Source organism: Netta rufina (genome assembly GCF_964035555.1).
Source record: "Netta rufina genome assembly, chromosome: 8".
Taxonomy (NCBI): Eukaryota; Metazoa; Chordata; class Aves; order Anseriformes; family Anatidae; genus Netta; species Netta rufina.
Genome location: NC_140131.1, coordinates 22,677,763 through 22,695,263, shown reverse-complemented (window position 1 = coordinate 22,695,263; position 17,501 = coordinate 22,677,763). Strand labels below are relative to the sequence as shown.

The 17,501-nt window shown below is 40.1% G+C and overlaps 1 protein-coding gene across 6 annotated transcripts in view; it reads right to left on the bottom strand.

Annotated features, from left to right (window-relative positions):
• SUCO (SUN domain containing ossification factor) overlaps window positions 1-17,501 on the bottom strand; it is a 40,315-nt gene that overhangs the window by 17,388 nt on the left and 5,426 nt on the right. For 4 of the 6 annotated variants that reach the window (XM_084291302.1, XM_084291303.1, XM_084291304.1 and 1 more), the window contains exons 2-12: window positions 15,654-15,933; window positions 12,228-12,336; window positions 9,918-10,019; window positions 8,401-8,546; window positions 5,024-5,164; window positions 4,698-4,845; window positions 2,612-2,732; window positions 2,262-2,386; window positions 1,696-1,763; window positions 1,021-1,128; window positions 539-644 (exon numbers count right to left, since the gene is read on the bottom strand). In XM_084291302.1, coding sequence (XP_084147428.1) covers window positions 539-644; window positions 1,021-1,128; window positions 1,696-1,763; window positions 2,262-2,386; window positions 2,612-2,732; window positions 4,698-4,845; window positions 5,024-5,164; window positions 8,401-8,546; window positions 9,918-10,019; window positions 12,228-12,336; window positions 15,654-15,730 — 1,251 coding nt within the window. In that variant the 5' untranslated portion in view covers window positions 15,731-15,933. The remainder of the gene's footprint in view (window positions 1-538; window positions 645-1,020; window positions 1,129-1,695; window positions 1,764-2,261; window positions 2,387-2,611; window positions 2,733-4,697; window positions 4,846-5,023; window positions 5,165-8,400; window positions 8,547-9,917; window positions 10,020-12,227; window positions 12,337-15,653; window positions 15,934-17,501) is intronic. The other 2 variants (XM_084291305.1, XM_084291306.1) reach the window with 1 other exon arrangement.

Sequence of the window (17,501 nt, the reverse complement as noted above, 5' to 3'; positions counted from 1 at the left end):
TGATTGAAAAAATGCAAAAGTGCACTTTGAGTCTGTCGAGCAAAACCAGGAATTTAAATGTTTACTCTTTCATGTTCACCTACAACTATACAGCAGAATACTGCACAAACATATCAAGAAATGCACTATTCTAATCTGTGCTCCAGGAGAATGTGTATGTATGTGCATAGATGTACATACATACACACAAGCAGATACAGCCAAAAGACAAAATAGGATTACATTTTTAATCATATATTCAAAAGACGGTTTGGTAAGTCAAGCAAATCAGAACATCGCCTGGATTTTTCTACATTCAGATAGCAACTAAGGAAGCTCTTGGACACAAGGTAACACACGCGTTCCAACACGTTATCAGGCACCATTTGAGAAAGGTAACACTTGTGACTGTCTGACAGACATTTAGTATGAGGCCAATACTGAAACTAATGCAATTAATAGCAATGAATGCTTTGATAACACGTTTCCAGATAGAAGGTAAAACCAGCAAACACTTCATTTTCTGACAACCCTGCAAAAACATTTATGCTTAAGTTACCTTAACGTATTTGGCATACATCTGTTCATCCAGAGGAAAGCTTTGGACATTCCTCTCATCTCTAGCATGGAAAGTACCTAGTTTAATCCATTTGTTTGTTGGATACCTAGAAAACAAACAAAAAAAAATAGTCATCTAATGAAATTCAAAACTCCATACTCTGCTGTTTAAAGACATTTATGTCTTCCAAAACACCTGTCTGCAAAATAAGTTATTATTAGTTTGGTTTTTTTTGAGTTGCATTATAGCTGCATTGTGCTTTTTAATGAAGAGATGTGTAGCAAAGTAAGACTATTCTTCACACAAAAAACACAGGAAACACAGGGAAAAAAGCTAGTAACTGATCGTATACACACAAAGAAAATCTGTCATTTCACAACGCATCTCAATTTGCATAAAATAATGCACAAATCATGCCTGATACAGACACATTTAATAGTTATTTCATTCTTCATTCAAAAGAGCTGATTTTGATAACATACCTGTCACTAATGGACACCAGAAAGTCTTTAGGAGTTGAAGAGAATAATTCATGATTCGCAATATCAAGCTGTTTTACTTGGATTGGTTCACAAAGCTCAATAACAAACCTTGAAGACATAAAGGAAATTATTAATAGAAGCACTCCACCTGTAGGATTACACTCCTCAGTCCTTTACTTCACTGGGTATAAAGGAACACTACAGAAATGCTATAGAATTAGGAGGCATCACTTGCTGATCCCTTCAAAATCAAGGGCAGCAAGTCACAGAACTGAAAACTAAGGATAGCAACCACCACTTAAGTCATATACCTGAAAGGCCAATTATTTATATATGTGGTAAATAGCAATAATGCGTCCTGCAAGTATTTGGCAACTGAGGAAAGAAACCAAAAGCTTTACTTGAATACCCAGCTCTTTTTCTTTTGAATTACAGTTATGTCACAACTACAAATGACAACGTGAACAAAGTTATCTCCTTAATCGTAGCACTCAGAGACATAATTCTACAGGGGACACACTTAAATGCCTTCTGCTAAATCAGTTAAAGCTCCCTACATACATTTCACAGGCACAAATGCACCAAGATCCAGCCAGTTCCATAGTACACGCGCACCCCCGTAGCGATGGAAAACTAGAATTAGCCTTTACAAACAGGCAAACCTCTGTAACCTACCAGATTTTAGTACTGCACGGATTTAGCATATAAAGGTCCATATTTTCCATTAAAATAGCAGACGTGCTCTGTATAAAGAATACAACAATTAGTATTTTATGTTGTATGGAAGATAATAACATCACCAAGTTTCCCATGCCCTCCCACTCCACGAAAATAAACTTAGTATTAGTTCTGAAGATTAATATCAGGTTTCATAACATTTAAGCACAATAATATACAGGTGACAGTATACCACATCAGCCTTGGGCAATCACAGCTTATTTACTATGGTGAGCTATTTCATACAACTTTGTCCAATTTCTATACTGAGCAGATTCTCCTCCCCCTTCCAAATATTTCAGTCAAAGAGAAGTTTTTCTCTGCAGCAATCCCTCTTAAATAAGAGGGACAGATCACTGTTTACATGCCATTTTTACATAAACCCAAAATCACAATAAACCCAAACCCCAAAATAAAAGATGACTTCAAAAATCAGTGTTCACTTTTACGTAGCTGTACTTTGCACTACTTTTTGCATGACTTTAAACTGAAGTAATGCATGCTAATAATTAGTGAATGCTTACCTTTGCCTCTGGATTTGCTGCCAGAATTTTGGCACCACACTCTACAGAGGCATAGTTATTTCTGTTTTTCTGAACCTTTTTTGTGGAATGCTGTCCACCAACAGCAGAAGGGTGCATTGATTGACCTAGGAACAGAAAATACCGGTATTGTAACACTCACACAACAAATGTTTCCACATGCAGGGAACTGCTGTCACTACTTTTATGTAATAAATGCCATTACTCATGTAATTCTAGTAGGAATGCAAACCTACTGGCTGCATTCTGGATTCAGCTAGTTTCACTATTCAGATTTAAGAGAAGATTAAAGCAATCTGTATTTAAGGCAAGCAAATGAATCCTGAACTTACTCTTTTCTTTCTCTACTTCCATGACTTTCTTCTTCCATTCATCAAATGTCGGAATATCTCCAGGATCCTTTGGAGTTATAACAGATGTAGGGTCAATTTCTCCTGTTTTCTTATAGTCTTTCTGGAAGAAAGAAAGAAAACACCAATTGCAAATATTTTTCAATACAAACACTGAAACAAAGACGAATTAATGTCTGTTGTGTTTTTTTTTTTTTTCTTAAAAATAAAAAAAAAATAAAAAAAATCAATGCCTGCTCAACTTCTACATCAAGTCAACAGGAGATCCATCATTTAGACACATGCTGAAAACTTAGTACCAAGGTAGATAAACATGTGATGGTCTCCTCCCAGAATCTTAGGCTTTCACTGAGATACTGACAATTTTTGTCACTGAATTAATACATTTCAAGTACAATGTAAACTTTCTGTCTGATAAAACAACTGCTTTGTCTTCAAGATTTTTGCTTCTCCTCTCCCTAAGAAAAAAAGGTTTCCCTACAGCAGAAATCTTTAAAAGACAAACGCTGGTCATGTCAGAATTCCAGAGGTCCCCCGGAAATTCCAAAAACCACAAAAAACACCAGAATTGGATATTTAAAAGAAATATTTTATGTTTAATACAGAAAACATGTTTTGGACTTGCCAAAGTAATTACACTTTAATTTAACCACAGTCTATACTACCATTTGAAGTCTTAACTTCTTCATATAAACACATTTCCAGCACGTCATGTGAAAAAACCTTTTGCTAGGCATTTAAAGTGAGGAAGATTTGTTGTTTTGCAGCCAATATTTTACGAGTAATTTCCAGAAGGACTGCTTTGTAGGCTGACATCTTTGTACTTGAAGTATTTCACACAGTTCTGTAACTGAAAGCCCTCAAACAGAGAGGAATAACACATACTTAGATAAAAGTGACATGACAGAATTCTTCACATGACGTACAGCGCAACTGACCTTTAGATTTGACATATCCAAATATACATCCCCATATAATTTGAAATCAGAGGACCTAAAAAAATGCCTATTTTCTTCTCCCAAGAAATTTCAGAAATATCTGATCCTCACCGGACTATGAGGCAAGTGACAAATCAAAAAGCCAATTGAGTAAACAATGCTCTTGCTTAACTATGACAGAATGCAACGCCACAATTATTTAATTCAGTCATTAAAGAATTAGGTTATTTAAAAAAAAAATATTTAAAGCATTTTATAAAAATCACTTTACACCATTTTTTGTAGTCAAATTCTTTAGAATACTCTTTCTGACTGCATTTTAAGGCACACCACAGTCTGTTCAGTGGGAGTAACTTCTTAGATAGACTACACATTTAAAAAGTTAACAAAGTTATTAGTGGCAATCTAAATGTGATCCTAAAATAGCAAAATGTGGTGTTACTGTGGCCTTGGACATTCTTTACCTATATAAAAACAAATAAGCTTTATAAAATGCCTCTCAATGAGAACATAAAGGCAGTCCCACAGTTCAGGCTAAGTCTTGTCTAAGCTAAGTAACCCAATTTTAACACTGGGCAAACAAGATACTTAGGAAAGAGTAACAACACAGCAAACATTGTATATTTCCTCCAAGTGTCGTCTTTGCCTCTAGCTATCTGCTTGCTGCTTAAGGACTTCCTGACTCAGTCGAGAGAGTCAACTTTCAGACTTCTGTTCTACAAGCTTACCTGGACCACAAACCCCCTGCATTTCTTTAACCCACGCAGAGGAAGCCAGCATCCTACAGCAAGTCCCACTTTCACTACCTATTATACCAAGAACCGTTCTTCTGGATTCTGCTCCAGATGGTTTTGTTTGACATGATTTCCCTAGATCCTGTACTGGAAGAGACAGCTCAGAAAAACTGAGTTGTGCAAAATGATTGACCTTGCTGCCCTGTTCTTCCATTTTAAACCTTTGCTGAGAGGGCAACATCAGACCCGCACGCAGTGCTTCTGATGCAAGAGCTATGCATTTAGACAGTGGCAATCAAAAAAGCGATGGAAATCACTCATCTTTAACACTGTTGATTATTTAACAAAGGCCTTCGTACTCTTGTGCGTGCTGAGCAGAATCTCAGTACTGCTTACCTCCCTTTTTAAGTTCTCAGAGGCATTCAGAGCAGATTTTTGATCTGCCCCTTTTTCAGCTGCTGCAACTTTTGATTCAAACTCAGATTTTGTCTTCTTTCCCTTGCCATGTGAAGAAGATATGTTCTCTATATGTTGGCCTGCAAGGCTGAAAATTTTAGAGCATTAGGACCTATAAAACGATCACATTTTCAGTCATACACAATATTAAAACACACATACAAATGCGGATAAGCAAGCACATGCAGATCTTTGTTGCAAGGCTAGGACAGAAATGAACAATTACCTTTAAATTATTCAGTCTCACAACCTACTTCAATACTCACCTCTCTGGTGGACTGACAAAAGAGGAAGGCTCACTCTGAGGGTCAGCCTCAAGTGTCCCACCAATATCACAGTCAGGTTCTGACTGTTCAGCTTCACTAGAGCTGACTACAGGGGTATCAGCACGGGAATTTTCTATTGCACTGAAGGAAAGAAACAATATGCTTTTTACCCTTCTGATAATACAAGTAACCCTGCTAATCAACTAGATAAACTAAAGATATTTGAAAGCTTTAAAAAAAACAATCTCAGAAATAATTAAGAAAACAAGGGGAATGAAGTATGCCGTATTCGTGGGACAGCATTCTCAGTTGTGCAAGAACAGGATTTCTTCTTCACTCTAGTCAAATAAACTCAAAGCTAGCTTCCCATCTCCCAGAACTCCCACTTAACTTATCACAAACATTGCAATGGATACTTTTGCCCATCACTACTACAAACTACAAGGTTCACAATCGGAATTCCAGCAATCTTCTTTCTTCCAACAAAGAGTCTTAAACAGGAGACTGAGTCCCATAACTAAAAGCTCCTAATGTTACCAAGTCAATGGGGAACAGTCAGAACAGAACTTGGCCAAACCTCCACAAGGAAAGGTGTGGCATAACAGTACGTGGCACAGCCTGCCGGACTTTTTCCATTCGTTTTTTTTCTGCTAGTGCAACAGAAATGATGTAATCCAGTAGATCATTACCTATGCTGCATGAGCAGCCTGAACTTGCTTATCTGCCCATTGCTTTAATTCTCCTTTCCCAAGGAGAACAAACATACTGCATCAGACAAATACTAGGGCAAAAATGCAAAGAAAGCCTCCCTGCATGCTCTTTAGGAGTCATGGAGTGGGTGGGGAGGGATGAGTTTCCAGTGCAGGGATGTTTCATATTGATCTAGAAGGTTATAAGCCAGATTTAACTAAGAGCCTTTACTCTGCTTCCTAAATTTCAACATAAGCACACAAATCTGCAAAAACAAACAGCACTTGGGCAACGTAGAAAGTCATCTTTTCAGTTTTGACAGCTACATTCACAAAAAGCAGCCATAACAAACACAAGGGTACAATTTTAGTACCTTTCACATGATTAAGTTCCCTTGATACAAAACAAAAAAACTCAGAGGCATTCAAGACTATGTAGCACAATCTATCAAACCCCTCAAATACAAGAAGTTAGTAGCTATAAACAGAATAGTTTCTCCGTAATCCCCCAAGATGCATGTCTGAGATGCACACAGGCTAATTCTGCACATAACACTAACAGCCAAAGTAGGGGTGACCACTCTGCTTCTAACTAAAAAGCTCCACATATTCTTGATCTTGGTGAAAAAATGATGAATAGATGACAGTATGAGTAGTTACCAACTTAAAATATACATCAAGCATGAACTGACATATATATGCACCAGATATATCATATAATCATATGTATCACATATCTCTAAGTTCATATAGAGAGAGATAGATATCAGGGTGTACCTGCCTGGCCTTCAGTATCTAGATTTGGCAGGAGTAGCACAAGCCTAGGAACTGCAGCACCCCCCTGCTTTGTGCACTTTCATTTGTTAGTAGCCTTGCCTTCATTTTTCAAGTGCATTACCAGGCTTACCATGCATAGCAGCTGTTGTCACTTAAAACCAGAAGAGCACAAATTATTTTTCAATAAGCTTTCCACAAATTAGGGCTGCAAAGATAAGCTACAATGGCAGCAAGAAAGGATTTATTTTGAAGTAGTCTGGAATAAAATTACTTCCAGAATATTTTGTCTAAGAGGTCCTGCAGCAGTACCAGACCAGTAACACCTACTGGAGCTGCAATTTGTTACACTGATAAGAATTAGTACCTAAAAGAGAAAAAATGTTGTCTAACAATAACAAATGCAGCTGAGTCTTTTTAAAAATCTTGTTTAACTGTGGAGCTGGACTGCATCCACACCCTTCTTGGGTATTAAGATAGTCTGTAGTAAAATAGACTACAAATTCGTATTTAAAGTAAAACTGAAGTTTGAAAAAAAATATATAAATATGCTACGTCCCCTCTATTGATCCTGTCCTTTCTTCCCCTAAAGAATACCAGGATCAGAGCACTCCTACCCACAACTAATAAACCAGGTGCTCCAAAGCAAGTTTCAATACTCCTTTGTTTGATAGTTTGAGTCTTCATAGTACACCACTCTAGCAACTACAGTAGCACAAGACTATTTTCAACAAGTCCACGACACTGAGCTTTTTCTTTTAGACAAAGATCCTGAATCTCCTCCAGCACCTGACAACAGTAGGGCCTGCATCTAGTCATATAAACAAGTTGGTACAGCAGTCCACAAAAGCTATAAAAAGAAACACTGAAGTTACATTCCAGTTTTGCTTTATGAAAACTGCAAGTTTTGGGAACTTGATTTTCCAAGACTTGTGATTAAAGATGTTTAAAGGTACTTAAGCGTTAGCCCCAGCAGACTAGGTAAGATCAGTCAGACAACAAGATTTTCAGACCTTTTCTATGCTAAGACCACTGAATTTAGTAAATCAGCAAAACTGGACACATACACAAAAAAAGAACTAGGGAATTATACTTCACTTCTAATGTGCTAAATTTTATCTGTCAAAATACTAGACCTTTATTAGCAGACAAAAAAAATATATAACCTTAAAGCAGAAAAGAACAAGGAGAATTTTGTGCAAGTACCTAGAAATATAAACACATGAATTCCTATACTACTATTCAAATTTGGCTGCACAGCATTCCACAGAAGAACGGAAACAGAAGTAGGGACATCGGTTCTCAAAGGACTCTGTCTACAGCAGCAGAGGTAGCTTCACAATACACTGCTAAGTACTAGATTTACAAACAACTTGGATATGCTTATAATGAAATTTGTCATTTTTATTGTAAGTCTCTTAATAACAGAACTCATTTAAGACTGCTCTGTTCCCAGTCCTGGAGCAAAACCCCAAACCCTACGAAGTTAACCCTTAACTGAAAACAGAGGCCATCACTCAGCCATGATGTTCTTTATCACATATGTGCAGCACATTTGTGAGGGGCAGAAATCCTGATGTTGAAGACCCGGTGGCTTTTATAATACAGACTACATAGCATATAAGAGACATTGAATTTCCCCTTTTCAGAGCAGGGCCTTAAAACTGGTAATGGCAACAGTCAAGCAAGTATGCAACTCTCAGTCTGCAGATTAAGTGATGGCATATTCCATTAGTGTTGACACCATAAACCAAAGAAGAGCAAAATAATAGCACGTAACAGTCTAGAGAAGTACACCCCTCTGCTACACCTGAACAGGTAACCCTTTTAACAATATCAGAAAAAGTGGTATTCTGTCAAAGCCCAAAACAATAAAATTAAAAAAAAACAAACAAACAAACAAAAAAAACTTACTCAGGCTGCGAGACTGTAGATATCTCTGAGGTAGGTGAACTGGAATTATTTTCAGTGCTTGCAACTATGCTAGGTGAAGCTCCATTTAAATCTACCGGAGTTGGAGTCTGAGCTTCAAGCTGGCTTGTTTCACTTACTTCTTTAGCCTGTGAAAACATTACAGATGAACATAAGTTTTAGAAAACTTGAACAGAGAAAGAGTTCTTGTAAGAACACCTACAAAATTTTAACAGTTCAGTAATTGAGATTTCTGTCATCAATAAACCTGAAAATCAGACAGCAGGATAGATCAGAAAAGTCTTCTTTGTTCGTAAACCTAGCTGGCATTCAGTGCTACTTCAGGGCAGTTACAACACTCTTTCACAGCCTACAACAACAGCATAAAAGTATTAACTGGAAAAGCATATGCAACGGCTTCATCAACCATGAGGAAAAGACTACGAAAAGATAACCACAAGAAAACTAGCTTGAGTATTTCAACAACTGAAATGAGCAGTTCTATATGCTTCATGCTTCAATACAGTTTAATTTTCATCTTCGGCTGCGCTTTGGGGAAGGCTTACAATTTTAACACACCAATGGAGGTCAGAAATGCATTCAGAAGTCTATCCTCTGCTGTAACTAAAGATAAATCACTTACCACTTCTGAGAGTTCAGTAATCTTGAGGTGTACTAATTCTAGTTCCTCAGTTTTATAAGCATGTGCACAGCCTAACCAAAGTAAGTATTTCTGAATCTGGAGGAGTACACAGCCACCAAAACAGGTCAGATCAATTCTTTGTGGCAATAAAAACACTTCAAACAAGAGTCTCTTGTCAATACCAGGATTACTCTAAGTCATTTAACTAACCATGAAGTAGTCTAGGTTTACACCACAGAATTACATATTTAAACTATGCAATATATATCATCGGAAGTACATCCTACTTCTGTTGTCTTGTAACCTACAGAGCACAAATGTATATGTTAAGTCATCTGTAACAGTGGGCTTCGTAACATTTAGCACCTGGCACTGACTTAATATTAACAACCCTGCAAATAGTTAAAACAAAACCCTTTGGAAAATGCTTTCATTTTAAACAATGGAAAAAAATGACAAAAGGCATGGAAGATGAAAGATAAAAAGTGACTGTTACAATCCCCACATCTGACCTATATATAAAAGATTTCAGTGAGTTGGTTTTTTTGTTTTTTGTTTTTGTTTTTGTTTGTTTTTTTTTTAGGAGTGACATCCATACCTGTAACATCCATCTTTAATTTACCTTGGAAAGATTTACTCAGTACCTACAAATACTAAATTACTATTACTTATGCACATGGGAAATGCAAGATCTGCTAGCTCACAGGTTTTCTTCTTCATTGGAAATGAGTCTGGCAGCAACCCTACGTGCAAGTGAAATGTGATAGATGGTTACCTAGATGGTTACCAAGAGCTTTAGACAACTCAAAATGAAAGACTGTGAAATACAAGAAGCATTTGAAGAGCGTAAGGAGAGTGAGTGAAATAATAGGCTTACCTGGTCAGATTTTGTAGAGTCATCAAGTAGCTCTTCTGTGGAGTAACTCTGCGTACTTGAGTCTGCATGCTCAGACTCCAGTCTGGGACCAGCCTCTTCCCTCTAGTGTATTAAAAGGTAAAACAGTATGTATGCAGTAACAAATGCCTTCTTATTCTAATAAGAGGAGCTAGCTTTGGCAGAGACTGATTACTACCTTTACAACCACCCAAACATCAACAAGAAACTAAGCTTTATGAACCTTCAGAACCACTGCCCACGTACGGTTAAATTCTCATCCATACAAACCCTACAGCAAATAAAATCAATTCAGTTAAACTTTCACGGGCAAGTTTGAGGCCATTCAGCTCCTGTGCTAAGGCAAGTCAATCACTCTGCCATAGTCTGCTGTGTTCACAGATCCTCCCTATTCCTGTGCTGCCCAGAAGAGGGAAGAAAAGTGATCCTACAATGGCTTTCAAAAGACAACCATTAAAAAAGGACTACAAAGTAACACCCGGCACATTTTATAGCAGTCGTATCAGTGAAACTACAATAAATTCCTAAGTCTGTTGTAACCTTTTTAAAAAGCTTTTGCTTTTACAACTAAAGATTTACTGTCAGGTGCAATGAGTTCACAGAGCAAGAATATGCAATTTACGAAGAAAATATTCTATAAGCACCAGGCTGTGTAATCAATTTACTTCACTCTACAAAATTTTTTTTTTTTTTTTTTAAAGGAAAATGACTACACAATACACAAGTTATTTCTGAGAACATTCTTTCTACAACAATTATTTAAAATACGAAAACAAATCCGGTAGGAATTCCCATAGCCCTTGTTTTTACAAGGGCAATCTAAAATTCTCTGGTCAAACAGAAGTGCTAGTGTTTGGACCCCAAAACAGGCCGCTATGCTATACAAGACTAAACACCAACAATAACTCAAGAAGACAACTAAAGAAAACTGAACAAGAGCTGGAACACTGCTCCTTACAAGACATCTCCAGCAGCCTGTTAAGAAGTAACAGCCAAATGCTTAAGACTTCTCACGCAACTGAGATTTTCCCTTAATGAATAAAAAATTATAGCATGATGTATGAGCTTTCACATCTTGAGGTTTAAGCTGAGAAATTATCTTAATAATGTAGCAATGCTAATGGAATGAAGGGAACAATGCTGAAGGAAGCAGGAAGACATACACCAGCAGCTTCCCAATCTCAAAGCTCACTTGATCCTTTCAGGTTTATTGTAGCAGCCATTGAACCTAAGCAGGATTTAAAAAAACAAAACAAAAAAAAAAAAAACACACCTCCTGTGTTCTTGTGGCTTTAAAGCACAGCTTGTCCACCAAATTCAGGCAGCCAGAAGAATAAAACCAAATGCTATTTGGATGTACAAGCTGGCAAAAAAAAGCTGCCCTAAACAATAAAATGTGTAAAAAACGGATGACAAAAAAGTAAGTTTTTCTAGCCAGACAGCTCACCACTTGAGTCTATTAGAACACTTGACGTGATTTCCCAGTTTTTATGTGACATATAGAAATTTTCATGGAATCAGGACCATGACACTACTACTGACTGAAGGGGGAAATGGGACGCCCTTAACATCGTTATCTGTGCTTATCATAGGATGATTCTTTACCTGTGTAAATAAAACTGAATCAAATCACCATGACTTTCTGATACAGCTCAACTGCTTGAGAACTCGCTATGGAATTGAAACATGCAGAAACCCACCATGGGTTAATCACGGTAGAACCCAGTACACTCAGTACTGCCAAGCAATGCGAGTAAGAAAGAGACAATTTTTTTTAATTTTACATACCTATTTTAGCTTTGTTAATTTTTATTAGAGGGGATGAAAAAAGGATGAAGACGGACTTAATGAAACAAGTTATCTTAAACCTTCTATTCAGGATAGCAGTCATTCGTGCACTGGGTTTCTAACACAACACAGACGCAATGTGCACACCGCAGCCAAGACTTCACAAGGCCATCAGTTCTTATCATGGTCTCTACAGAGCCACGTACAGCCCCCAATAACCGCTTCTGACAGCCAGCACCCCATATAAAAGAAAACACTGGACCACCATTGCTAGCTTGACTATTTGTCTCCCTCCCCCCAAAACCTGCCCAGCTGTACTGTCAGATAAGAGCAACAAATGGAGTAAAGGAAGCAAAACCAGGCAGATATCACGGTTCACAGAACACGTGAGTACATCAAACATTCCAGCCAAGAAGGCTATGAACCAAAGTGTATGATTCAGTTTTATTTTTTCAAATAAAAAGTCAGACTAAGGAGCTAATTAACATGATTTATTTACCATACCTTATCCTGGATGTTTTCGCCATCACTTGCCAGGGCACAAGCATCACTTGAGGCATATTGCACTGCAGATGAAAGACTGTCTTCACAAAAGACATGCCAAATAGGAAGCCTGTTAAAGAACACAGAAAAAAACAAGGTCAAAGTCTTGATTTTAAATGAATAAATAACATTTTAATATTCCCTCAGCATCGCCTCCCTCAACTTTTTTTTTTTTTCAGTTGTTCCCAAAACATGTCTGTATACAGTTCACAGATACTTGTTTAGCAAAGCTGTTAGAGGACTAAACCTTAAGCAATTCCTAGCCACCACTACATGTATATTACTTCCAAAACACAAAAATAACAGTAAAACAGTTACTGGGGTGATACCATGTCACAAAGTGGAAGGTGACAAGTTAGTTTCTGCATACTAGAAACAATTTGAATCAACCTTTGCCATGCAGTCATGGAGTATCTTCAGCAGCATTTTTTTTTTTTTTTTTTTTTACTAAGGAGAAACTAAAGCCACGGTTTAAAAAAAAAAAAAAAAAAAGCCTCTGTTTACTTATTACTTCAGAAAATTCTATACTGTCAATATCACTAAGCACATTTAAGATAATTAGCAAAAACAAGTCTGCCAGTCAAAAGGCCCATGAGAAAACTAATGAAAACAGACACAAGTAGGAAACCAGGTAATGGCTTTACTAACACCTCCACTTTTTTTTTTTTTTGTGCTTTTAGTTCCAAACAGCTTTGCTTTGAGTGGAAATGGATTTACTTCTGTAATAAGGCAGCCAGCATCTACACAAACCCTTGCATGAGAACAGCATCTCACGCTGCACATAGTGCACGGCCCCTGGACATTCTGGGTAACATCCATCCAGCAATCCCTTAGGCTTGGAGGCCCAAAGGCCACCAAAGGTCTTCATGCAGGCTCTGTGTCCAACCACATTATGCAAATTCAGCATCCTGTGTGGTTTTCAGCTACACTTGAACACTGGAGTCCCCTGCCATATTAAAGCAAACGATTGCCCAGGAAATATTGACATGACAGCCAGCTGGCAGGTTTGACCCCACATGAATTCACACAACCATCACTTCACACCCTGCAAAAGCAGAGCCTGTCCTACACAGGGACACACGGCTGCTGCAGAGCTTTGTGCAAATACATGTAAGAAAACAGCACCCTTCTGACATAAGACTTGAAACCTAAAGCACAGCCTTAACAGTCATCCACAACGGTAACAACATTAATGGGTCAGGATTTGCCTATGCCGCTGGCATGAGCCTGGGGTTTAGACTCTGAATTACACCTGGCGTAAGAGCTCAGAGATCACCTCTGTTGGAAGCATATGCAGTGTAGATTCCTCCAACAAGGAGCAATCCGTGCTGCACCACCCCACAGCCAGATACCACTTTTCGAGCAGTTTTGTATACTTGCATACACGCTCGTGTGTAAGCACACCCACACCGAGTGGCAAACTGAGCACTACTTCTCCAGGCTGCAGGCTGTCACAAAAACAGGCTTTTGGTGTTTATATAAACCTATTGCTCCTTTTCCAACTGCATCAGCAGGGGAAGAACAAGCCAGGAGCTCACCACGCCAACACCAGGTGTCTCACCACCAGAGAAGCAGACAAGGAAGCTGGGGGATCTGACTTACTGGGCTGGAGGCAGGTAAAGAAGGCAGGCCAGGTCAGTCACACCTACCCACTCCTCTTCCTCCGAGGTAACAGCTTTTCCTCTGAACTAGACAGAAGCCCTTGAAGCCCAAGTGAAGCAGTTGGAGTTACCAGAAACTAGCACACTGAGCAGAGGGGTATGGAAGTCCTAATAACCACCGGTTGCAGCGGGTAGTCTCATGTCTCAGGTAAGCTGAAAATGAAGAGCGTACGCTTGCCCATCTTAAATCCCTATCTCATCAGGTAGTTAGTTGCTTGTTCACACTAATTGCAATGTTACTGACCTTTGTGGCCTCTCACAGTCCTATTTCCTAACTCTCGCTCAGAACAATTAGCTGTGCTGAAACTCTGAGTCCCTTATTTTTCTGAAGCATGGTTTCAATCATTCTGCAGTGAAATGTTCTCATGCTTTTAATTCCAGCACCTCTGAACTCCTCTTCCAGCTATAATGACTGCCTGTTTCTTCATAAAAATACAAAAGATCCAAAATTACAGAGAACATAACCACAGCTCACTCCAGCCCTTTATTATACATACACACCAATGTTTTTTCCTGTTTTGCTTATGCTAAGGCAGCAATCTTCAGTGAGCTGTATGGAGCAACATTAAATCCCTTAACACGGAAAAGGAACGGGAGCACTGGCTGTGAACCAGCATTTTAAAACAGGGCACATTTTCACAACCGCATTAATAACTACTTTCGCATCTGCAGGCACAAAAAGCACTTAGCAGAGAAGCAAGACATCCATTTCTAGCAGCATCATCAATACACTGCCTTCAAACACAAGTCATGCTTTATGAGAACACAACTGCAGTGTATAAAAAATGTGAGCAACACAGCTTATATTTGGAAGTTCTTCTCGGTCTCATCCCCAGCTCAAACACGATGCCGCAAGCCTGCCAAGAGCTCTCTAAGCCAGGGAGGGGACCGAGAACTCTTGGTGTGTACATACGCACGCACAGGACAACCTGGGCCCTGCTGCAGCAGTGGCAGGAAGGATCTGACGGCGCATCAGGAATGCGACTGCACAGAAGGCAAGGCCGTGTGAGACTGGCCATCGCTTGGAAGAAGTCTCCCACCTCTCTGGACCTCCAGCGCTCTGCCTCCTCCCCACCTGTCACAACCCTGCAGATTCATTCAGCTGGCATCTTTAGCCACAGACCACATGGTAGAGCCCGTAAGGTGGCACAGCACCTCCACCGAGCGTTTCTCTATGCCCAGAGCAAAAGGAACACGAAAAGCTGGGTGTAGACTGAGAACAGAAGCCCTCCGAGTTGAGCAAACTCAGGCAGCACGTCCAGTGAAAGCAGAGCAGCTCCTGCAGCTGCACGCAGGAATGCAGCCTTCCCTTCCTCATGGCAAGAGCAATAATTTATGCTGACTTGGAGGCAAGCAGCCCTGACGTCCAGACAGTCCTGGAGATCAATCACTAGATCTACTGTCTCAGGCACAAGCTGTAACTTCAGGTGAGGCAACAGTGTGGGAACACCAGAGGCTGCTCCAAACATGTAACTAACACTTCGTGACTTAACCCGAACACAGAAGTCTTCAATAGTTCCCTTCTTGTTCGGTGTGACTCAAAATAGCAGCTGCTATTAAATCTCACTGAGAACAAAGAAACTTAAGCACGAGTCGTTTCAGATCATTAGCGTATTTTAAAAGCTGTTTTCACTGATCCACCATGAACTTTTCAGCTTGATGTGCACAAACCCCAAAGCAAAAGCTGCAAGCCCAAACACGGAGGGGAAAAAAAACACAAACATACTCTTCCCAGGGCAGGCCCACACTGTGGTTCTCCACCGAAGCAGAAAGTCTGCTCACCCCTCTGAACGGCACGTACATTTATTGCTGTCCGGATTAGCTATGCTCTGCTGATGGCTGGGAGGGCTTTGACAGAACTGAAACGCAAAGTGCAGGTGGCTTTGAAATCGCAGTGTAGGTTTCTCGGGAGAGACTGTCCAGTTCTAGCTCGCCTCCAACTCTTTACTCGTGAAGGCGGCCATAGAGGAGTTTCAATAGCTGCACTGTGGTGTGGCTCCTCCTAACTGTTTTGAGGAGCATAAAAATCAAGCTGAAAGTAAGCAACTGGTAAGAAAAAAGTGAAACATACACATTACAGCTAACCCCAAAACAAATTTAAATGAGTAAAACCTGAAGGTAAGAGCAGTGTTGCCACAGTTTGATCTTACCAAACAGCCTAAGCTTTTCTTTCCAGAAGCACCACAAAAAAACACTAACATTTGCACAAGATTCAGTTCAGACACATCTGTCCTCTAAATGATTCAAGAGTTGCCTTAAATTCTCCCCAAACAAGACCTATTTTTGGACACCAGAGAGAAGCAGCTCGTTACAGCGTAGAGCTGACATCCCTGAGACAGTAATTTCAAGCGAAGGGAAAATAAAAGGAAGCTCCCATGAGTGTACTGATTGCAGGACCTCCTTGAACGCGAAGGAACAGCCTTTCTGGACGACCACTGACATTTCTCACACCTCCCGAGGGTTGTGTTACCGACAGGTGCAGATGCACCGCGTCCAGCAGCTAAGAGGGAGAAGGAAGACGTCGTCGTCCCTGCCGCGTGGCACGTCCCTACCGAAAACATCCACAGCACCGGTGCAGAGCAGGCCTCTGCAAGAGGAGCGGGGTGGGTTTGGGGTCTGGAGGGGAGAGAGCCTGCGGAAGGGGTGAGGTGCCCCTTTGCTGGCTGCACAGCTCGCCTTCTTGGTAACACAGTAACCTACCTTGGGGAAATCCATTTAAAAGGCCCTGTCACCAGACACAGAGCTTAAAAAAAGGCCCCGGGAACAGGGTCTCAGGGGATCCAAGCCCAGGCCGCAGCCAGCCACTCCCCATCTGCTGCCAATACAGAACTAATGGCACTGGGCAATCTTCACCTGGTTGCTCGGTGGGATCAGCCTGTACCAGAAGAGCTCAGCAAGACAGAATTGCATTTAAAAGGACCCACAGAAGGGAGCAAACCTCAGAGAAAGACAGCCAAGCTTTTAGGATGGCAACGTTCACAACTCCCGGCCACAATACTCACTTCTGCACGTGAACTGGAAATAAGCATTGATACACACAAAGAAAAACCATTAGCCTACCTTACTATTTTTTTAAACACACACACCACTCATTTAGAAGCCATTTATTACCACAGAAGAGCAGCATGCCTTACCAAGACAGCTTTTAAAATGATGATGGCTCCTGAAGAGAGGAGAAAGCCAAGGACTCCCTCCACAGCCCCAGACTAACAAGGATGCTGCCAGAAAGGCACCAGCACACCCCATTTCTTACCCCATCCACTAACTGAGGAGCAGTGCTACCTCTGTTCTTGCATTCTGGATTCGTGTGCCACAACACAACTGAAATTGGAGCTTTTTTGCAAAGCCTTTCCTAACCCTGCTGAATTCTGCAGTTAATTTTGGTTTTCAGTATCCTGCCCACTCCTTGTGAAGAATGTGCTCTCCAGACCGTCCCCTCGTGGGAATGCCACGCCAAGGAGACAGTTACTTCACTCAGTCAGAGCCCAACACAAAGATACTTTTGACAATTCTTCATTTCATAGCCTCAGACAATAAAATTCCAATCCTCACAGTTTAAAATATGGCTTTCAGA